The 24,850-nt window shown below is 38.1% G+C and overlaps 1 protein-coding gene and 1 long non-coding RNA gene across 10 annotated transcripts in view; one reads left to right on the top strand and one right to left on the bottom strand.

Moving 5' to 3' along the window:
* Positions 1-283: 283 nt before the first annotated feature.
* LOC149270135 (uncharacterized) lies at positions 284-24,237 on the top strand. The gene is made up of 2 exons (XR_016269559.1): positions 284-1,215; positions 16,136-24,237. It is a non-coding gene; the product is annotated as an uncharacterized LOC149270135 (long non-coding RNA).
* MFS17 (Major Facilitator Superfamily Transporter 17) overlaps positions 2,239-24,850 on the bottom strand; it is a 46,941-nt gene continuing 24,329 nt past the window's right edge. For 2 of the 9 annotated variants that reach the window (XM_089466332.1, XM_089466331.1), the window contains exons 2-5: positions 15,478-15,569; positions 12,187-12,347; positions 10,985-12,055; positions 2,239-2,580 (exon numbers count right to left, since the gene is read on the bottom strand). In XM_089466332.1, the coding sequence (XP_089322458.1) occupies positions 2,392-2,580; positions 10,985-12,055; positions 12,187-12,347; positions 15,478-15,535 (1,479 nt within the window). In that variant the 5' untranslated portion in view covers positions 15,536-15,569 and the 3' untranslated portion in view covers positions 2,239-2,391. Of the gene's footprint in view, positions 2,581-2,723; positions 2,895-10,984; positions 12,056-12,186; positions 12,348-15,477; positions 15,570-24,850 lie in introns of all 9 variants that reach the window. The other 7 variants (XM_089466334.1, XM_089466333.1, XM_089466335.1 and 4 more) reach the window with 7 other exon arrangements.

The following is a 24,850-nucleotide window of genomic DNA, read 5'->3' as shown; positions in this document are numbered from 1 at the left end:
AACACCTTCAGATTATAAGAGCATTTCAAATAGTTTTGCTTCACATAAAGTTCAAAGCTCTTGACTTTTTTGTTAATTTCAGCTACGTTTTTATTGCTCATAAAACTCTCACCAACTTGCTCAAAGATCCAGTTCGAAATTGCAGAAGCCTTTCGATTATTTTTCGCCCAAACCTCCAAAAGCGAGGTGCGGCAGAAGTCAAACTTGGCTGAAATAAATGATAATATAAATTTACCTCGGAAAAACTCGGAAAAAGTAATTATGCCATCATTTAATACATACTTTGAGCTGTAATTTGTCATAATTACAAGTTCGCAGAAATTCATAGAAAGTTAGTTTTCACTCCACAATAGACGCACACATGGGTTAAGTTTTCTTTATTTTAGGACATAAACAATTATTACACAAAAAAAAAAAACAATTAACATATACAAATTGAAATTTCGTGCAGTATTTACATTCTACATACCTTGATTAATATTATCCATGACAAAAGTTAATTTAAAGTTTGTTTGTTAATTTTTTACAAATTCGCAAAGTTTGCCTACAATTTCCCGCTTTTTTTGGCAGAGCGAACAGCTGACTGATCACTTGACTTTAAAAAAACGCCAAAATTTCAGGGGTGCAGTAAAAACAAAAATATTTTTGTATTCGATATATTCAAAGTATTCTGTACAACAAAAAATTGTTTAAATACGATTTTGTTTCAAAAAAATTTTTGGGGGTAATGCCACAAAATCTGGATTTTGGACCATAGTGCATTGGCCGAAGTACCGTTGTTGCCATGCGAGTGAAAACGTCCACTGCTATCACCCGGCCCGAACGGCACCTCGGCTAACGGTCATCGATGATCGTCGTGCATGCGACGGGAACCCATTGCTGAATCTGTAGGAGCGAAAGAGCCCGCCTCTAACAGGACTTTGACCCCCTTTCCAGTGCGAGGGTCGCTCCTACAGTATTAACGTCGCTGTGTGGAGCAACATGTATATGCACGTATATGCATATAAACGCACAGTAAATACATACGTTTATATACATTAATACGTGCATACCTATATTGCTCCTCACAGCGTTTAGCAATTTAAACTACGCCGTACTAAATGTACAACATAATTAAACATTGGTTGGCTCCTCGTTTTCTGGAGATCTTAGAAATAAGATTGGAAGCGTTAAATTTATTTTGGTTTTGGACAAATCAAGTGACAAAGCGGCTCGGTAAATAACAATTATTTATTAAACACCTGACCTCTCTTTAAAAGATTGATTATTTTATAATTTGTATATACGTATATGTATTTATATCTATAATTTCTACGGTAATGGTTTTAGGTGTCGTTTTTAAATACGTCTCTGTTGAGAGTGGAGTGATTATTTCGACGTTCCTGATTTTAATATTTCTCTTGAAAGTGGAGATTCCTTGTCTATAGTTGAAGCACTGACCAAAGAACACATAGATGAGACATGTAGAACAAACTTTTTCACCACCGAAAAAATGTGCATGCGGGACTACTCAACTTCGTAGTTGCTCGGTTCCGTCTCTTACGGCTCGAGCAGTGAAAATACAACACTACAAAGTCAGTTCGTTGCGAGCGCTCAAACGAAATGGTCCCATTCTTATATGAAGCAAGACTATGCGCTATTTGTCCTACTCTCTCTCTCACTCTATCTCTCTCTTTGGTCTCTCAAATCACCGAACTCAGCAGCGCACAAAAATTGAATTTTGTTCGCGATGATCCCAGCTCTTTCCCTTTGAAGTGAAGGGTATACCTAATCATAAAAGCGTTTGGCACGCTCATGCAAACAAAATGTAAGCGTTTGTATGGTTATTCGTGGGAAGGGTATGAAAGCGTTGATACGCATAAAGAATATGATTTCGCGACGGGCAAGTACACACACACTTGTAGTCCCTTGCCACATGTATAAGCATTTGTGACCTGCGTTCCTTACTACACTTACTACACAGCAAAATATTATCAGACTATTATATGGCTAGTGCCATATTAATGAATTTTTAATCCACTAATGCAACGCTGTTTTAAAATTATAGATTATGAATTGAATATGTAGATTTTTACAAATCCACGTGGCACATGGACAGCAAGACATCGCACAAAAATTACTCATAACAAACCCATATTCTGTCATATCTTCAATTTATGCTTTATAAATCTTATATCAAAATGATTATCAATAGCTTAAGTCAATATAATTTGACGATACTAGTCACTATAGAAACAGTTTTTACAGGTCACTTATAATTCATTTATAAGCTTTATATTTAATAAAATTCATATTAAAACATAATATAATCAATATTAACTAAACCTATTTTTATACATGCACGACAAACATATAATTTTAATTTTTCAAAGAAAAATAAGTTATTAAATTTTAGGAATGTGTTTTTTCTCCATTTTTTTTTGACAATATTTTAATCATCTCATGCGGCGGATTGCTAACTGGTTGTTGTGTATTCCATGATTGTATTTCTGCAGTACCAAAGCACTGGTAAAATATATATGTCAGTACAGAAATAAATCCCGACACTTCAAAAACTTTTCTCCATTGATCTATGGAATCCTAAAAATAAAATAAGTGTAAGTTCCATGAATTTGAAAAAAAAATTTAAAGAAGTATATTTCAGTTATACAAGGTAGCAGATTAGTGAATTTTCAATGAGCTAGACGTAAAAAGTACACAACTTGTACAGTGTGTTTCTTTACCTATTTGTCTGCCGCCTGCCTAATGCAATTATCCAATTGAAACTATAGCCATTATCAATGAATGCTACGACGCTCATTAAAAATAGATTGGGAAAATACATACATATGTAATTTACTTCGACTCTCCCGTATCCATAAAATCCATCTGTAAAATCCACAAACTACATTTTTCTGCAATATAAAGCACGATTCGGTATTGAAGAAAACGAGCTAGGTGGTGCTGCAGCCCATTGAAAATGGGAAATCTGGTTATAATGGTTGTCTTGAAATGTATGTAACAGGCAAAGGGCGTGACAGACAGTACAAAGTCCTTTTCTTGATCAGGGCGAAGAGCATGGTCGATTTAGCCCAGTCCCGCCGTGTGTGCGTATGAATGAACTCGTCGACTAGCTAGAGACTTGAAACATTGGAAAATTTGGAGACTGTAGCTCTAAAGATGTAGGAGACATTATTTTATAACTGATTTTCGATAAGGGTTTTTATCGATAAAAAAAAAGATCGCGATGAGTTGATGAGTCGAGAGTGCTCGACTAGATACTACCACTAACCAGAGAACACATAGACCGGACACGTAGTGTAAAGCGTTTTGCACACTTTTTTTTCGAGCGTTAACACCCCAGACAACTTCGTATTCGCTCGGCTCCTCACTTTTAGGTTTCGGTTACTAAAATATACGAAAGCACAATCATTTCGCTTCATGCGCTCGACCGAGATGGTCAAATGTTGAACAAAAGATCCCTCTATGCTCAATGTTTTCCTTGCTCTCTCTCTCATTGTACATGTAGCATACTGTAAGTGTGTGTGTGCATGCTCGTTGCGAAAACATTTTCATTATGCGCACCAACGTTTTCATACTCTTCCCACAAATAATAACGAAAACGCATGGCAAACGGTTTGAAAAGTTCGGTATACTCTTCACACAGAAGGGAAGGCATGGGCTCTTGCTGCGAAGAAATTTCAATTTTCGTGAGCTGCTGCTTGTGCTCACAATGTGAGCCTAACATGCATACACACATATACACCTTTGAGAGAGCAGAGAGCATCGAGAGAGAGAGAGCAAGGAAAACATTGAGCATAGAGGGATCTTTTGTTCAACATTTGACCATCTCGGTCGAGCGCATGAAGCGAAATGATTGTGCTTTCGTATATTTTAGTAACCGAAACCTAAAAGTGAGGAGCCGAGCGAATACGAAGTTGTCTGGGGTGTTAACGCTCGAAAAAAAGTGTGCAAAACGCTTTACACTACGTGTCCGGTCTATGTGTTCTCTGGTTAGTGATATTAGAACAAATAAAAATGCCCATTTAGTATGGCTGAAATTTCAATTTCGATGTATTTAAAAATATAAATAAAATACCAAACTCATTTAATAAAATATAAAAATATTTTGAAACAATTAAAAAAGTTAACATCAGTTGCACCGATCGGGATTAGAACCACAACTTCTCGATCGAGCGTCATGCAGCTAACACACTAGGCCACCTCACTCCTGCTAGTGGCGCTGGCAAAACTCAAATAGATTCACTGCTGCAGCGCCATCTACCAAAACTAAACGAAACTAACTGCTGATGTGATTCTAAGAATCTGCTAGAATAACCAAACTATTAAAAACGCACATAAAGTATAGTTAAAATTTCAATTTCGGTGTATTTAAAAATATAAATTAAATAGAAAACTCATTTATGAAAATATACAAATATTTTGAAACAATTAAAAACAAGTAAGAAAGCTCTAGTCGAGACTGCTCGACTACGAGATCCCCTGAACCCTTGGAGCCATAGATATTTCAATAATTTTTCGCGTCTTTCAGCTTACACAAGAAACACGCACACACACACGCACGTGCGCACACACAGGCATACATACACACACACGCATACAGACACACATACACACACACACACGCATACACACACAAACGCATACACACACACACATACACACACACATGCACAAACACATACACACACATACACAAACATTTACATACATATACACACACAAGCATAAACACGCGGGCGGCAGTGAGCGCTTACTATGAGAACTTAATTGCTTAATAACTTTTTTTGTGGACGTACGATCTTCCTGAATCTTTCAGATTATGATTATAACATGGATACGCATGTAATTGCCAAAGCACAAAGCACAAATTGCATATAAGCATACATTAAAAATTTGGAGACTCTAGCAATAAAGGTGTAGAAGATATAATTTTATAACTGGTTTTCGATAAGGTTTTTTATCGATAAAAAAGATCGGGATGAGTTATCGATTTTTAATGATAAACTTGATATGCGCGCTGTAATTACGGACATTTAAAAAAAAATTTGAAGTCTCTAGCTCTTATATCTTCTGAAATCGACGCGTTCATACATACGGACAGACAGACGGACAGGGCCAAATCAACTCAGCTCGTCACCCTGATCAAGAATATATATACTTTGTGGGGTCTGCCACGCCTCCTTCTCCCTGTTACATACATTTCAACAAAACCATTATGCCCTGATTTCCTATTGAAAATGGGTTAAGGGTATAAAAATGCACATTTGGTATGGGTAAAATTACAATTCGGATATATTTCAAAATATAAATTAAATAGAAAACTCATTTAATTAAATACATAAATATTTTGAAAAATTAAAAAAATTAACATAAGCTGCACGCTCTGCAGTCGAACCCGAGACTTCTCGATCGAGCGTCACGCCCCTACTCACTAGATCACCTCACTTTTCCAAGCTGAGTTGGCAAAACTGAAATAGATTCACTTCTGAAGCGCCATCTACCAAAACTAAACAAAGCTAGCAGCTGATGTGATTCAAAAAATGTTCTAGAAGAAGTTTGAATGTATGTGTGCACACGTATACAATACTGTTGTAGCTGGTGCACGGGCGTTTGTTAATTGGCCAAACATTATATTATTTTTGAACGTCGATTCACTTAACGGAATTTAATGAAACTTTCAGCATATGATCTAGATATTCTATTAAATATTTGACAAATTTAAATAAGTAAGAAAGCTCTAGTCGAGGCTGTTCGACTACGAGATCCCCTGAATCCTTCGAGCAATAGCAATTTTAATCATTTTTCGCGTCTTTCTACTTACACAAGACACACACACTCACTCGCATATACACCCACGCATACACACACACACTTTCACACACACAAACACGCACACAAGCACCCACGCCTAAGCACGCATGGGCTGCAGTGTGCGCTTACTATGAGAACTTAATTGTATTACCAATATTGCAAAAAATAGTAAAAACAAGTAAGAAAGCTCTAGTCGAGACTGCTCGACTACGAGATCCCCTGAACCCTTGGAGCAATAGATATTTCAATAATTTTTCGCGTCTTTCAGCTTACACAAGAAACACGCACACACACACAGGCATACATATACACACACGCATACAGACACACATACACACACACACACACGCATACATACACAAACGCATACACACACATACACATACACACACACATACACAAACACATACACACACACATACACAAACACATACACACACAAGCACCCACGCATAAACACGCATGGGCTGCAGTGTGCGCTTACTATGAGAACTTAATTGTTTAATAACTTTTTTTATGGACGTACGAATGAAACTTTCAGATTATGATTATAACATGGATATGCATGTAATTGCCAAAGCACAAGTCTCTAGTATTTGAAATACGCTTTTTACAAAAGTGAGGGTGAGGGGGTGAATTTAAGGGTGGGGGGTAAATTTTAACAAAAACCGAAATTGTATAAATTGCATATAAGCATACATTAAAAATTTGGAGACTCTAGCAATAAAGGTGTAGAAGATATAATTTTATAACTGGTTTTCGATAAGGTTTTTTATCGATAAAAAAAGATCGGGATGAGTTATCGAATTTTAATGATAAACTTGATATGCGCGCTGTAATTACGGACATTTTAAAAAAAATTTGAAGTCTCTAGCTCTTATATCTTCTGAAATCGACGCGTTCATACATACGGACAGACGGACAGACGGACAGACGGACAGACAGACGGACAGGGCCAAATCAACTCAGCTCGTCACCCTGATCAAGAATATATATACTTTGTGGGGTCTGCCACGCCTCCTTCTCCCTGTTACATACATTTCAACAAAACCATTATACCCTGATTTCCCATTGAAAATGGGTTCAGGGTATAAAAAGCAAAGAATAAGAAATAACAAGTAAGAAAGCTCTAGTCGAGACTGCTCGACTACGAGATCCCCTGAACCCTTGGAGCAATAGATATTTCAATAATTTTTCGCGTCTTTCAGCTTACACAAGAAACACGCACACACACACACACACACACAGGCACGTACGCTCACACAGGCATACATACACACACACGCATACAGACACAAACGCATACACACTCACATACACACCCACATACATACACATACCCAAACACATACACACACAAGCACCCACGTATAAACACGCATGGGCTGCAGTGTGCGCTTACTATGGGAACTTAATTGCTTAATAACTTTTTTTTATGGACGTACGATCTTCATGAAACTTTCAGATTATGATTATAACATGGAAATGCATGTAATTGCCAAAGCACAAGTCTCTAGTATTTGAAATACGCTTTTTACCAAAGTTAGGGTGAGGGGGTGAATTTAAGGGTGGGGGGTAAATTTTAACAAAAACCGAAATTGTAGAAATTGCATATAAGCATACATTAAAACTTTGGAGACTCTAGCAATAAAGGTGTAGAAGATATAATTTTATAACTGGTTTTCGATAAGGGCTTTTATCGATAAAAAAATATCGGGATGAGTTATCGATTTTTATACCCTGAACCCATTTTCAATGGGAAATCAGGGTATAATGGTTTTGTTGAAATGTATGTAACAGGGAGAAGGAGGCGTGGCAGACCCCACAAAGTATATATATTCTTGATCAGGGTGACGAGCTGAGTTGATTTGGCCAAGTCCGTCTGTCTGTCCGTCTGTCCGTATGTATGAACGCGTCGATTTCCGAAGATATAAGAGCTAGAGACTTCAAATTTTTTTAAAATATCCGTAATTACAGCGCGCATATCAAGTTTATCATTAAAATTCGATAACTCATCTCGATCTTTTTTTATCGATAAAAAACCTTATCGAAAACCAGTTATAAAATTATATCATCTACACCTTTATTGCTAGAGTCTCCAAATTTTTAATGTATGCTTACATGCAATTTATACAATTTCGGTTTTTGTTAAAATTTACCCCCCACCCTTAAATTCTGCCCCTCACCCTCACTTTTGTAAAAAGCGTATTTCAAATACTAGAGACTTGTGCTTTGGCAATTACATGCATATCCATGTTATAATCATAATCTAAAAGTTTCATGAAGATCGTACGTCCATAAAAAAAGTTATTAAGCAATTAAGTTCCCATAGTAAGCGCACACTGCAGCCCATGCGTGTTTATACGTGGGTGCTTGTGTGTGTATGTGTTTGTGTATGTGTATGTATGTGGGTGTGTATGTGAGTGTGTATGCGTTTGTGTCTGTATGCGTGTGTGTGTATGTATGCCTGTGTGTGCGTACGTGCCTGTGTGTGTGTGTGTGCGTGTTTCTTTTGTAAGCTGAAAGACGCGAAAAATTATTGAAATATCTATTGCTCCAAGGGTTCAGGGGATCTCGTAGTCGAGCAGTCTCGACTAGAGCTTTCTTACTTGTTAATGATAAACTTGATATGCGCGCTGTAATTACGAACATTTTAAAAAAATTTGAAGTCTCTAGCTCTTATATCTTCTGAAATCGACGCGTTCATACATACGGACAGACGGACGGACGGACAGACGGACAGACGGACAGACAGACGGACAGGGCCAAAACAACTCAGCTCGTCGCCCTGATCAAGAATATATATACTTTGTGGGGTCTGCCACGCCTCCTTCGGCCTGTTACATACATTTCAACAAAACCATTATACCCTGATTTCCCATTGAAAATGGGTTCAGGGTATAAAAAGAAATGACTTAACAAGAGACGAAAAGGAACATAGGATAGTATTGAGAAATCACTACACAACATTGGCAATGCTTATGCCTGGGAATTGCGAGTGGTTTCCCTGATATAGTTATTAGAGGAGATATTATTTTAGGAAGAGAGAGCTCTAAGGAAAATACAATTAATTAAGGAAAATTAAATTAAGCAATTTAGGCGTTGCATTAAGGTCATCTTGAAGGTGCAGATACCCATATGCACTTGAGTATGGAAGGCAAAGTTTAACATCATCCGCATACATAAATATCGTAGAATAAGAGATACAACTCGGAAGGTCATTTATAACAAGTAAGAAGACTCTAGTCGAGACTGCTCGACTAGGGGATACCTTCAACCCTCTAATCTGATATTCTAATCACTCTGCACTTCTTTTCGGCACACATACATACACACGCACGTATCAGCAGCCGCTCTGCTAACTGCGCAGTAAACAGTGATTGCACTTGGGTTGCGCTACAGTGTGAGCATCATTATAAGAATTTATTTGTTGAATAATTTAATTTTTAGACGTACAATCTTAATGAAACTAAATTCCAAAGCACAAGTCTCTAGTATTTGAAATACATATGTATGAACGCGTCGATCTCTTATATCTATAAGAGCTAGAGACTTGAACTTTTTTTCCTAGGTCCGTGTATAGCACGCGGATATCGAGTTTTGTTTTAAATATCAATAAATTTTCCCGTTATTTTGGTATTGATTAAAAATATTATCGAAAACTAGTAATAAATTTATATCTCCTATACCTTTAACGCTAGAGTCTCCAAATTTTAAATGTATACTTATATGCATTTTATACAATTTCGGTTTTTGTCAAAATTTACCCCCCACCCCTAATTTACCCCCTCACCCTCACATTTGTAAACGGCGTATTTCAAATACTAGAGACTTTCTTTGGTAAATACATGCATATCCATATTATATTCATAATCTAAAAGTTTCATGAAGATCGTATGTTCACAAGAAAAGTTATTAAATAATTAAGTTCTCATATCAAGTACACCATGCGTGTTTAGGCGTGGGTGCTTGTGTGCGTGTATTTGTGTGTGTATTCGTGTGTATGTGTGTGTGTGTGCGTGTGTGTGTGTTTGTGTGTGTGTGTGTGCGTGTGCGTGTGTCTTGTGTAAGTAGAAAGACGCGGGATTTCGTAGTCGAGCAGTCTCGACTACAACTTTCTTACTTGTTTATAAAGGGGAATGATGAAAGATTCTTTCCAAATTGAAAGGAACACAGAAGTATCTAAGGACAAGTTAAACAATTCTAGTAGTTGTGACTGAAGAGAAACACTACACTTTTTAATCACACAACTAGGAACATTATCGGCACCGGGGGAGAAAGATGATTTCAATGTCCTAATGGCTGTAGCCAGAGAGGCTGCAGTAACTTTAGCAGTATTTATAGACCCATATTCAGAAAGTGAATAAGGATATGAGTTGCTGTAGAGATCAGCAGAAGAATAAGTGGATCGGAAAAAATTTGCAAATAGATCAGGGGAATCCTGGTAATTGCAAGTTTTATGGATATACGATCTTCATAAAACTTTCAGATTATGATCATAACATGGTTATGCATGCATTTGCCAACGCACAAGTCTCTAGTATTTGAAATACGCCTTTTACAAAGGTGTGGGTCAGGAGGTGGATATAGGGGTGGGGGTAAATTACAACAAAAATCGAAATTATATAAAATGCATATAAGTCTACGATTAAAATTTGCAAGCTCTAGTTCTAAAGGTGTAGGAGATATAATTAAATAACTAGCTTTCGATAAGGTTTTTAATCGATAATTATTTCTGCAATTACATTGCAAAGAATTGGGAGTGTTCTACTTCTACATTTTAGTACCTAAAAGGGCCCGAGCAAATACGAAGTGGTCTGGGCACTTATGAAAATATTTAACTGTGCAAAAGCTTTGCATTACGGACTTTTATAAGCATTTCAAGTCGTTAGCACTTATATCTTCTGAGACAGGGACAGGGGACAGGGTTAAATCGAGTCAGCTAGTAGTTCTGCCTGTTATTATTTTTTTTTTTTTTTTTTAACAAATATAGTATATAATATATATTATTATTATTATATATCTAGTTCATTTTCTGAAAACAATGCGTTAACAATCGAACATACATAGGTCAACTTGTAGGTGGTCAGTGAATAATAAAAATGAATCTGTTAAATGGAATTGAAGTGGACGATAAAATTTTATCTTTGTAGTGGTTATTAGAATTTACCTCTTGAGCTACTAAGAATCCAACAGTCAATGGTGATAGAAATGATGCGGACATGTGAATTGTTTGACAGAATGCTAGTACTGCTCCTGAGTGCCCATAGTTTGGTGAGATATCTATAATATTAGCCATTGCTCCAGCGTACGACGCCGTAATAAAAATAACAGATACAAACCAGATTGTCAAAAGAAACGTTATATTATCTATATACCCTAAACAACATATCAGTAATCCAGGGATAACTTGCGATAAACCCGTGAACAATTTCCTTACCTTAGTAAGACTCATCATATTATTTAATAATAGTTTATCTGCAATATAACAGAAAAATACGGACGATATGTATGAGCAAAGAAATGGCATTCCTGACAAAATTCCATTTGCTCCAAATTCGAACTTAAGAATATGATTCATAAAAGCCGGCCCATTAACTATAAAAATATAATGTACGAAAATTCGACCGAATGTTGTAACTGCAATCGCCCAAACTGGCAACGATCTAAATATATGTCCCCATGGAACTTTTATTGAATATGATTTTCGTACATCTTCCCCAATATGACACTCTATATAATGCAGCTCCTCAGTGTTTATACGGGGATGTTCTTGTGGTGTGTCAAACGCTAAAATGTACCATAGAGAACACCATCCGACACCCAATAGACCAGTCGTATAAAAAACAAGTGGCCAACCGAATGTTGTTATAATAAATCCACAGAGTGGGTAAGTTAGACCAATACCAATACTAAATCCTTGAAAGCTTGACATAAAACGTGAACGCTCTGTCATAGGAATCCAGTACCCCACCATTGCGTACATGGCAGGCCAAGTGAGGCCAGATGCAAATCCCTGAATTGAGCGTAAGAATATTACAACAGCGTAATGAAATTCTGCAGCTAATGGCATAAGTAGACTGCATAAAGCTGTTGCCAACTGTGACCATCCAAATACACACTTAGTTCCAAAAGCTTGAGTTGCGACACCGCCAACGACTTGAGACAGCACATAGCACCAATAAAACGAGCTTATAATCACAGACTTGATTATTGACGTATGATCTTCAGCGCCACTACCCTGTAGTAAAAAAAAGATTTAATGTTTTGAATGAATAACTGTATTTATGTATGTTTTACCATATTCAATGCATAAAAGTAGAAAAAAGATTTAATGTTTTGAATGAATAACTGTATTTATGTATGTTTTACCATATTCAATGCATAAAAGTCATTTTCATTTTCGTTCTGTGTTCCATTGTCATCTGATATCATGGCAACCAGAGCAAAATTCATATCATTACGCATCATGAATGAAACGAGAAAACCAGACCAGGAAAGAAAATATAATACTATTCTCGCTGGAATTTTATCTGCAATTGTAATTTAAGAACAATTAGGTGTACTAAACGTAAGAAAAGTTTAGTCGATAGTGCTCGACTAAATACTATACATATAATAGACATACTAGATTAGAAAATTATTTTCAACGACGAAAAAATTGACTGGACACCAGAAAACTTTGTATTTGCTTGGCGCGGTCTTTTGAGGCTCGAGCAGTGAAAATATGGCACGACAAAATTAGTGCGCTGCGACCGCTGACATGACGCTTTCATACATACGGACTGGCGGTCAGGGCTAAATCGACCCAGCTCATCGCCCTGATTAAGAATATATAACTTGTGGGGCCTGCAACGCCTCCTTATGCCAGTTACATACTTTTAACAAACCCATTATAATCTTATTTCTTATTTAAAATGGGTTAGGAGTATAAAAAAGGAAATTTTGTGCGGATCCAAATTTCAATTTCGAAACTAATTTGCTTATAAGTTGTAAAATATTTATACTAAAATATTTACAATAAAGTTAAATATATTAAATTCCTTGTCCTGAATAACTAAAACACTATTGTGGCAACTATATACTGCCTTCAAATTTAAACATTGTCCTTTATTGTTAGCCTGTAATTGAAATTTAATAATAATATTTTTATAAGGGAAAAAACGAAAATGGAGAGCTCTCAATAGAGAATGAGTGAGCTTTGGGCGAAAAGCGTCTAGAATGAGTGTTTAATAATTATTGAGTTTTTTTTATCATTGAATTCATTTGTACCATATCATCGATTGCTGGTAGTAGTACTGCAAAACCATCTCGCACACTTTTTTTTCGAGCATTGCCTCCCATACAGCCTCGCTTCATACTCGAACGTGTTCGTCAAATGTTGAACTAGCTTTAAAACTCTAGGAGCTAGGAGTTTTATGATTTCTGGTAAATGCATTTTTCGATTTGCCACGCCCCTATTTACACACAGGTATGTGTTGCGAATTTCAAGTCTCTAGCTTCAATAGCGCCGAAAAAACTGCGGATACACGGACAAGTCGGACATTGCAAAAACCTAATATACTCATTTCACTTTATATAGCTCTTATAACTTCTGAGATCACAGCACTTATAAGGACGGGCGGATTTCAATGGGTTCAGGGTATAAAATCTAATGAAAACAAGTAAGAAAATTCTAGTCGAGAGTGCTCGACTAGATACTACCCTGAACCCAACAAATAAAAATGCTCATTTAGTATGGCTGAAATTTCAATTTCGATGTATTTAAAAATATAAATAAAATACCAAACTCATTTAATAAAATATAAAAATATTTTGAAACAATTAAAAAAAAATTAACATCAGTTGCATCGATCGGGATTCGAACCGCGACTTCTCGATCGAGCGTCATGCAGCTAACACACTAGGCCACTTCACTCCTGCTAGTGGCGCTGGCAAAACTCAAATAGATTCACTGCTGCAGCGCCATCTACCAAAACTAAACGAAACTAACTGCTGATGTGATTCTAAGAATCTGCTAGAATAACCGAACTATTAAAAACGCACATAAAGTATAGTTAAAATTTCAATTTCGGTGTATTTAAAAATATAAATTAAATAGAAAACTCATTTATGAAAATATAAAAATATTTTGAAACACACTAGGCCACCCCACTCCTGCTCGTGGCGCTGGCAAAACTCAAATAGATTCACTGTTGCTGCGCCATCTACCAAATCTAAACGAAACTAACAGCTGATGTGATTCAAAGAATGTTTTTGTTGTAGCTGCTGCACGTGCGTTTGTTAATTGGCCAAATATTTGATTATTTTTTATTAATTTTTGACTGAACGGAATTTAATGAAACTTTCGGCATATGATCTACATATTATATTGAATATTTGAGAAATTTAAAAAAAAGAAAAACATTCACAATTAGCTATAGTGGCATCTGATTTGAACTTCAATGTTTTTACTCGATAAAAACATAACGGGATGATTTATCGAATTTTAAAAGCAAACTCGACGTCCGCGCTGTATATACGGTCATTTAAAAAAAATTGAAGTCTCTAGCTCTTATATCTTTGGAAATCGACGCGTTCAAACATACGGACAGACGGACAGACGGACGGACGGACAGACGGACAGACAGACAGACGGACAGGGCCAAATCGACTCAGCTCGTCGCCCTGATCAAGAATATATATACTTTGTGGGGTTTGCCACGCCTCCTTCTGCCTGTTACATACATTTCAACAAAACCATTATACCCTGATTTCCCATTTTCAATGGTTTCAGGGTATAAAAAACTTCTACATGTTTAGTCTATGTGTTGTCTGGTAAGTGGAATAAGTTAATGGGTCCGTCTGTCCGTATGTATGAACGCATCGAGTTTATCGCTGAAAATCGATAACTGATCCCATTATTTTTGATCGATAAAAACCCTTATCAAAAGTCAGTTATAATATTATATCTCCTACATCTTTAAAACTAGAAATTTTAAATGTATACTTTTATGCATTTTATACAATTTCGGTTGTTGTTAGAATTTACCCCTCACCACTATATTCACCCCCTCACCCTTATGTTTGTAAAAGGCGTATTTCAAATACTAGCTTTTGCTTTGGAAAATGCATGTTATAATCATGATCAAAAAGTTTCATGAAGAAAGTACATCCACAAGAAGAGTTAAGTGTGTGTGTGTGCGTGTGTGTGAGTGCGTGTGTCTTGTGTAAGCAGAAAGACGCGAAAATTGATTGAAATATATCGCTCGAAGGGTTTCTGCGGATTTCATAGCTGAGCATATACATGCAAAAATTCAAGTAACTTAAGCCTTTACTCTTTGGAATCTTTTCCATTCCACTCGCTCATTTTCTTGAAGGCCGTAAGCTATAAGCCTCCACGCACTTCGAATTGAAATCGTTCACGATATTTTTTTCCTAGCACTCACTCGTTATATATTGAGAGCTCTCCATTTTCGTTAAATATAGTTTTTTGACTTTTGGAAAAAATATTTTAGCAAAACTTAATTGTATTAATTAAATTTTTATACCCTGAAACCATTGAAAATGAGAAATCAGGGTATAATGGTTTTGTCGAAATGTATGTAACAGGCAGACCCCACATATATGTATTGTTGTTATATAAAAGAATAATGATAATAATAATCGAAAAGAGTATCTTACCGACTACATTCGAGTAATGCCAAACGGTTCTACGTACATTCCTTGGTGCGAAACACATGACTCCTATATTTTCTTTTTATATACGAAAGTTACTATAAAAAATAGTTGAAATCATTACTAAATAAGTAAATGTAATATAATCAATTCGATGGTTTTAGACTCGAATATAAATAAATTTATTCATTGATTTCTCTCTCTCTCGCAAATGCGCATATATTTCTGCTATATATAGTGCATGTGTAGTCTGAGTGTCCAGCTAAATGCGGACACTAACAGTCTATGCGCAGTTTCAGCATGTTTGACCAAACAGGGCATATGACCTACATTAGACATGCAACTCTTTCTCTCTTATTTTATGTAATAATATATAGGAAATATATATAGCAGCCACTCGCCTGACGGCGTCACCGTCAGCGCGAAAGCGCTACTTAAGCTTAAGAAAATATTGTTAAAGTTTAAGACATTTTTCTGAATAAGAAATTTATTCAAAACTCAGGTCTTCAACGGAGCTGACACTCCACAGGTTTTCAATTATAATCAATGTTGCCAACTTTTGTTAAGTAAACAAGTAAGAAAGCTCTAGTCGAGACTGCTCGACTACGAGATCCGCTGAACCCTTGAAGTAATAGCTATTTCAATAATTTTTCGCGTCTTTCAGCTTACACAAGAAACAAGCACACATACACACGCACACACACACGCACGCACACACGTACGCACACACGCGCGCACAAATTGAGATTCGGGACCTAGATGAGTTAGCAAGCAAAGAGGAGATCTTGGAGGCAATTAGGGTGGAGTTGAAGGATAGCTCACTCCCCATTGAGGCTATCAAATCGCTTCGGCCAGCTTTTGGTGGACAGCAAAGAGCTACGGTTGCTCTTCCAATTGGGAAAGCTAAAACTCTGCTCGAGCTGTCCAAAATTAGAATAGGATGGGTAGTATGCCGTATCCGAGCCGTGGAACAGCCTAAACGCTGTTTCAAGTGCCTGGATTACGGTCATATGGCAGCAAACTGTCGCAGCGACTGAGACCTAAAGGGCGCCTGTTTCAGATGTGGAGAGATGGGTCACAGTGCAAAAGCATGCACCAAGCCACCAAAATGTAGCCTCTGCATCCGGAAAGGTGAAAAGCAGACGGACCATTCAGCAGGCAGCTTCAAGTGCCCATCCTACCGTGCAGCTGCTCGTAAAATGAAATGTTAAGGTTCTTGCAGCTTAACTTAAATCATTGTATTGCTGCACAAGATCTTCTAGAGCAGACCATTAGGGAAAAATGTATAGACGTAGCATTTACGCGGCCATATGGTAACTTATGGCTTTACAGTTGCTATCTGGCACCCAGCATGCAGCTCAGTGAATTCACGACGGTGCTCGACGAGCTTGCCGAGGATGCTAGGGGTCGGAAGGCCATTATAGCTGGAGATTTTAACTCCTGGGCGTTAGAATGGGGTAGCCTCACAACAAACGCCAGAGGTCGTATCCTACTGGAGATCTTCGCGACACTAGATGTTGCACTGCTCAACACTGGCCACGAGTACACCTTCAGTCGGGCGGGATACGGATCTATTATCGACATTACTTTTGTCACTTCATCCCTCTTTCGGGGAGCAACATGGAGCCATTGCGATAGCTATACGGGCAGCGATCATACGGCACTTCTATTCACAATAGGTGAGCCACCTGCCAGGGCGTCAACCTTGTGGAGGGAGTCGTATCGGCTAGATACTTTTGACCCCGCGGTCTTTTCAGAGGCCATTCAGTCTCAGGGCACAATTGGTAATGCTGAGGCCAGAGCATGCCAAATGGTAGCCCAAATACAGAGTGCCTGCAATAGCAGCATGTTACGCCGCAAGCAGTTCACGCGACAACAAGAGCCTACGTATTGGTGGAATGCACAAATAGGTGACATTCGACGCAAAAGCATCCAGGCGAGAAGAAGCTATAAACGGGCTCGGGGTAGGTCTACAATTAGCTTACCAGGCAGCTAGAAGACCGCTGAAGAGGGCCATTCGGGCAAGCAAAAGAGAATGCTTTTTAGAGTTGTGCGACTCAGCCGAATATGACCCTTGGGGCAGGGCACATAAGATAGTAGTTAAAAGACTATACACAGGTAAACAGGTGCAGCCTACGGATCGTCTGGAGCTTAAATCGATTGTGGAAACGCTCTTTCCAGAACGCTTAAGCTCCATTCACGCCCCTGGGTCCGAGTCTGCTGATCAGGGCTCAACGAGCACTCAAATTGTTTTAGTCACAGAGGAAGAAATCATAGTAACTCTCCCGGGTTTTAGAACCAACACAGCTCCAGGGCCGGACGGGATCCCAAATCGTGCGCTAAAGCTAGCCCTCGCCTTGCACCCTAGTATGTTCGCTGAATTATTCAACGAATGTCTAATTCAAGAGACGATCCCGGCAAAATGGAAAGCCCAGAACCTTGTGTTGCTACCCAAGGCTGGCAAACCACCAGATGAGCCATCTTCATACAGACCGATCTGTCTCTTAGACACCATGGGAAAGGTGTTTGAGAAATTGATCTGCTCTAGACTGGAGACTGCGATTACTAGCGCCGGAGGCCTGTCACTAAATCAATTTGGATTCCGGAAGGCCCGGTCAACAACGGATGCGCTAAACAAAGTTGTTGGTCTGGCCACTTCCGCCATCCATGGCACAAGATGGAAGCATGGGACGAAGCAGTACTGCATTATTGCGACCCTGGACGTAAAGAATGCCTTCAATACAGCTAGTTGGGATATGATACTGAATGCGCTGTCACAATATAATATCCCTAAATATCTTAAAGAAACAATAAAGAGTTACTTCAGAGGAAGAACACTGGTATACAATACGAGTGAGGGTCGCCAAACTCATACAGTGTCAGCTGGAGTACCCCAAGGCTCTGTGCTGGGGCCTCTCCTATGGAATATCATGTACGACGGCGTACTGCGCTTGGAACTACCAGCAGGTGCGCACACCATTGGCTTTGCTGATGATGTAGCTGTCGTAGCCATAGGAAAGGAACTCAAAGATACAGAGGCTCGAGCTAGCGGCACACAAAACTGAAGTTGTCCTAGTCAGCAGTCGCAAAAGAGTGGAAACTGCCAATATAAAGATCGACAGCGTTACCCTTGCGTCAAAGAGGGCGATAAAGTATCTTGGTGTCATGATAGACACAAGATTAACTTTCCGCGAGCACTTAGAGTATGTGCATAAAAAGGCAGCTGATTCTTGTAGAGCTCTCTCGAGAATTATGCTTAACACGCGGGGACCTAAACAGCAACGACGTCTCCTTCTAATGAGCGTCATTAGGTCCGTCATCCTCTATGCTGCGCCAATATGGGCAAGAGCGATGGCAATGTCGAACTACAGCCGGGACATTTGCGCGATCTACAGACTGAGCGTAATCAGAGTCAGCTGCGCTTTCAGGACTATCTCCAATGACGCGGCGCTCGTCATAGCTGGTATGGTACCAAGCCGTGGAGCGGAATTCGCACGCGCCTGTGCGACTTAACGCTATCAGCGGCGAGGTAAACTTCTACCTTACGCAGATCCTCTCTGGACATGGATGCTTTCGGAGCTATTTGAAGCGCTTTGGCCACGAGGAATCTGACGAGTGCCTCTGGTGCGAGCGACGGCATGTGGAAGACGCCAACCACATTCTTTTCGAATGTGGACGGTTCCTGGAGGAGAGGCGTCGTCTGGAAGAGGCAGTGGGCCACTCCATCAGAGCGGACAACATAGTCAACGCCATGCTGGAATCGAAGGAAGCTTGGGAACTAACAAGCACCTTCGCGGCCACAGTGATGATAGAGCTCCGCAGAGTCGAGCGATCGAGAAGACGAGCTGTCCCAGGCTAAAGTAGCGCATAGTGCTTGCGAAGCAATGCTTTACGGCCGTCCCGCAAGCATAGCGCACTATCCTAGCCAACACGCAACTTGCAACTTGTATTATAAAGATTGTCAATAAACGAATATAAAAAAAAAAAAAAAAAAAAAACACACGCACGCACACAGGCATACATACACACATACACACACATACATACATACACACATACACACACGTATACATGGACATACGATCTTCATGAATGATTTCAGATTATGATTATAACATGGATGTGCATGTATTTGCCAAAGCACAAGTCTCTAGTATTTGAAATGAGGTTGAAGGGGTGGATAAAGGTGTAATTTTATAACTGTTTTTCGATAAGGTTTTTTATCGATAAAAAAAAGATCGAGATGAGTTATAGATTTTGATGAATGATAAAATCGATATTCGCGCTGTAATTACGGACATTAAAAAAAAATTAAGTCTCTAGCTCTTATATCTTCGGAAATCGGAGCGTTCATACATACGGACAGACGGACAGGGCCAAATCGACTCAGCTCGTCACCCTGATCAAGAATATATACACTTTGTGGGGTCTGCTACGCCTCCTTCTGCCTGTTACATACATTTCAACAAAACCATTATACCCTGATTTCCCATTGAAAATGGGTTCAGGGTATAAAAAGCTGTTTTTAGTGGGAAGATACTTAAAAAAAGCTGAAATTTTGAGAAAAAAATCAGAAAAAAGCAGATATTATTTGCTTAGATTTAATGGCTTTGTTTTACAAATAGTTCAGTATTTTATCCAATTTGTGACAATTATTATCTTTATCGTATGCTTCCATATTTAAATATATTTTTAGTGACTTTTAGTCATTTCTTGCTACTTAAGTTAATCATATCAAAATTCATTGTATTGTTTGGTATGGCTTTCACAGTATTGATCATACTTCTTGCTTCTTCTTCTTTCCACTTGCGCGTTCGACCATGGCAAGTAATTCAATGCTATTGCAAGTCCCCGCGAATCGGTACGCTTTTCAACCCAAAACTTTGTAGTGTCTTTAGTATTTTCCACTTTTAGGTGAATATTTTTATATTGGCAGTTAATATTCATATTTCATTAAAACATCAGAGAGAGTTCTCAGTGAGAGTTAACAGACGTGTTTACTATTGTGCTCTTCAATTATTCTTGTTTTCTTGGTTAATTATTCTTATTAAATTTCACATAATTGCGGTTCGGTTGTATATAGCAAATATCTATATTTTCCTGTGCAAGGTTTGATCCGTTGTTCACTGTGTTTTTAATAATTTGCTTTTTTAATTTGTGAAGCTTTGTGTGCAGTGTCGGTTCATTAGTTTCATTATTTGCATTTCTGCTTTAGTGTTTCTATTTGTTGGCGCTCTCCCCAGTTCACTCTTTCTAAGTTTGTGTGAGTGTGTGCATAAGTTGCTCTCACTATCTACGGTTGTTGTATTTGCCTCTCTTGAATCTTTGATTTTTGTGGTGTGCAAGTATACTCTCTCGCTGAGGACTTTTGATCTGCTCTGTAACGGCTGTTTTTGTTGTTGACTCGCTCTCTCAACATATATTTTCGTTGCGCTCTGTAACGGCTGTTTGTTGTTGGACTCGCTCTCAACACATTTATATCTCTCTTGGTTTTTACATTTCTGTTTACATTCAGTAATTTTGTGATCTATCCCAATTGCCAATATGAGTTGCTGCAAAAAAGCTTGCACTTTCAGGCAAACAGTTGATTCTGCACAAGCGCAATTTATAAGTTGCTGGCTCTGTGATAACATGATGCATACTAAGTGTGCAGGTCTTACTGGGCGTGAATATGACAAGATTATGTCTACTTCTAAAGCTGGTAGTGGAGGCATACGCTGGTCTTGTCCGATTTGCTTGGAAAAACAAATAAATTTTTCTAAAATGTATAGTGCTGTGAGGGCTCAATTTTTAAAACTGAGGAAGATTTCTATGCAGTTGACCAGTGACATGGCTGCTGCTGAGGAAATCTTAAATCAGTACGGCTTTGAAAGTCCTCTCTCTCAATTGGATACTCCTTTGTTGTCGGTAACTCCTTCTGTAATAGTACCGTCACCTAATTCGCTTGCTCCTCCCTCACCTTGCGCTTCTGTTTTGTCGTCGGCTCCCAATTCTCTAGATCCTCCTTCACCTTGTCCCATATCTGTTTCTCCTATTGAGGCTTCTATTGAAACTCAAGCCCCTGTCCCAAATTTGGATGTTACTTCTATTGTTGCTCAAACAAAGAGTGACAATAAGTCAGCCTCTCAGAGCATTACCTTATCTGTTGTCTCTCCTAGAAAGCAAGTTTTCTTATCTAGGCTTTCATCTGACACTACCATTGAGGCAGTATCGGCTTTTATCTCAAATAAGATTCCGGCTAATGTTTTTATATCGAAGTTTAGTTTTGCGACACCGCGTGAAATTGCTTCGTTCAAAATCAATGTGCCTGTAGAATACTTTAAAACCCTTTGTGATCCTAATTTCTGGCCACCTCATGTAGTTGTTCATGAATTTAAACCCAAAAATCGTAACAGATCGATGCCCATTTCAGTAAATTTACCTTCGGTGCAGTCTTCATCAAACGTTGTACCAAAAAACTAAATTACTTACAAGCCTCTTCTCAGCTGTCCCTGATTTATCAAAATGTACGTGGCTTAAACTCAAAACTTAAAAGTCTTTTCTTGCATAGTTTCAGTGTACAATATGATATTATCGCTTTCACTGAAACATGGCTAAGTAGTAATATTCATAATAGTGAAATTCTTTCAAGTAATTTCACTATTTATCGACTCGACCGTTCGTCGCGCAGAGGTGGTGGGGTGTTAATTGCGGTTAAGTCCATTATCCACTCTGAATTGTTTACCTTTTCGTCCCTTCATGATGTGGAGATTATAGCGGTTAAATTAACTCTCCCATCGTGCTCATTATACATCACATGTTCTTATATCCCTCCCTCTTCTGATGTACAAGTTTATGCTCACCACATAAATTGTATTAAACAAGTTAATGAACATGTAAATGATAGAGATTGTCTTCTTGTGTTGGGTGATTTTAATATTCCGAACACTTCTTGGTCTTCAACTTGTAATGCAAATTACTTTATTCCGACAATTGATCACTATCTTTTTGATGAATTGTTTAACCTGTCTATGTTTCAGATGAACTCTATTTCAAACCATCTTAATCGCACGCTTGATCTTGTGTTTGTTAATCATGATTCGCTCATTAATGTCGCGAGATCAACCCCTCTCTCCTTACCTGAGGATATATATCACCCCACTTTAGAGGTTTTATTAACTATCGATAATCCTCCCTCTACTACACCAATGCCTTCTAAACTTAGTCGCTGTTATCGTAAATGCAATTTCGTTTTGCTTAACGAACTAATTAATTCAACAGACTGGTCTATTTTATATGAATCGGTTGATATTAATTTAGCAGCATCGTTTTTTTATTCTACCTTAAACTCTATTCTGGATGTTTGTGTCCCTCTCCGCCGTGTTTCGCCAGTTTCATATAAGCCACCTTGGTTCACCAAAACTCTGTCGAACTTGAGAAACATTAAAACTAAATGTTTTAAAAATTACAAAAAGTCTGGTTCAAGTATTGACTGGTCCAAATATTCCATTGCCAAGTCAAACTTCAATCTTTTAAATTCTAGCTGTTATGAGAATTATCTTACACGTTGCAAACGTCAGTTTACTCGAGATCCCAAACAATTTTTCTCGTTTGTAAACTCGAAGCGTAAATCCTCTGGTTTGCCGTCCTCATTCGTCCTTGGAGGTGAAAAAACATGCAATGATCAGGATTCCTCTGATCTATTTGCTGATTTTTTTCAATCCACTTATTCTTCTCCTGATCTCTACAGCAACTCATATCCTTATTCTCTTCCTGAATATGGATCTATAAATACTCCCAAAGTTACTGCATCCTCTCTGGCCGCAGCCATTAGGACATTGAAATCATCTTTCTCTCCTGGTGCTGATAATATTCCTAGTTGTGTGATTAAAGAGTGCAGTGTTTCTCTTCAGTCACAATTACTAAAATTGTTTAACTTGTCCTTAGATACTTCTGTGTTCCCTTCAATTTGGAAAGAATCTTTTATCATTCCCTTATATAAAAAAGGTGGAAGATCTGATATTTCCAATTATAGAGGCATCGCGAAATTATCTGCTATTCCGAAGTTATTTGAGAAAATCATAACATCGGCCTTGCAGCATTTTTGCAAATCGATTATTCAACCATCTCAACATGGTTTTGTTCAAAATCGATCTACGTCCTCTAATTTACTTGAGTTCACTTCGCTTGTTAATGACAGCTTTTCCAAAAAAATGCAAACCGATGTTATTTATACGGACTTCAGTAAAGCATTTGACTCAGTACATCATCACATACTAATTCTTAAGCTTGAACGCTTAGGATTTTCACCCAGTCTTGTCTCTTGGATTTCATCCTATTTAACGGGTAGAACCCAAAGAGTCTTGCTGAGAACAGCTATGTCTAAACTTATCTTTGTTTCGTCTGGTGTACCTCAGGGTAGCCATTTGGGCCCATTGCTCTTTTCCCTTTTTATAAACGACCTTCCTAGTTGTATCTCGTACTCCACTATATTTATGTATGCTGATGATGTAAAACTTTGCCTTCCATACTCCAGGGCAAATGGACATCTTCACCTTCAAGATGACCTAAATGCATTTCAACTTTGGTGTGTGGCAAACCAGCTTGACCTAAATTGCTCAAAGTGTATGACAATGACCTTCAGTCGTACCGTTCCTCTAATTGTTGATTATAAAATTAGCAATATTTCCTTACGACGCATCTTTACAGTCAAAGATCTTGGTGTGTTCTTTGACTGTAAACTTAACTTTAATCTTCATATTTCTACCATCATTAATGAAGCCAAAAGTGTGCTTGGCTTTATTAAACGTTGGTCTAAGGAATTTAAAGATCCTTTTATTACCAAGCGCTTATTTACTTCACTTGTGCGTCCTATTCTAGAGTATTGCTCTGTCGTATGGTCTCCGCAACATAAACTGTATCAGGATCGTATCGAATCGGTCCAAAAACAGTTTCTTCTCTTTGCCTTAAGAGACCTTAGATGGGACAGTAATTTACGATTACCGTCTTATCATAGTAGGCTCCAGCTAATTGATCTTCCATCGCTAACCAATCGCAGAACAATTTTAGGAATTGTTTTTCTGCATAAATTGATTAGTGGTGATATTGATTCGTCCTCTTTGTTGGGTCGTCTAAATTTTTTGGTTCCGTCCCGAGCAACTAGACACTATCGTCCGCTTCATTTACCTGTGTGCACTAGGGATTATTCTTTGCACAGTGCGTTTCATGTTCTTTGTGTTAATTTTAATAAATATTATCACGTTTTTTCCTTAGAGCTCTCTCCTTCTAAAATAAAAAGTGTACTATCAGCTTATCTTAGGGAAATCACTCACAATGCCCAGGCATAAGCATTGGCATACGTTTTTGCTGCTAATGTTGTGTTAGTGATTTCTCAATTCTA

The sequence above is a fragment of the Drosophila arizonae genome, chromosome 3, assembly GCF_054131065.1.
Source record: "Drosophila arizonae isolate 15081-1271.41 chromosome 3, UAZ_ARI_1.0, whole genome shotgun sequence".
NCBI classification, from domain to species: Eukaryota; Metazoa; Arthropoda; class Insecta; order Diptera; family Drosophilidae; genus Drosophila; species Drosophila arizonae.
This window is presented reverse-complemented; position numbering and strand designations above follow the sequence as displayed.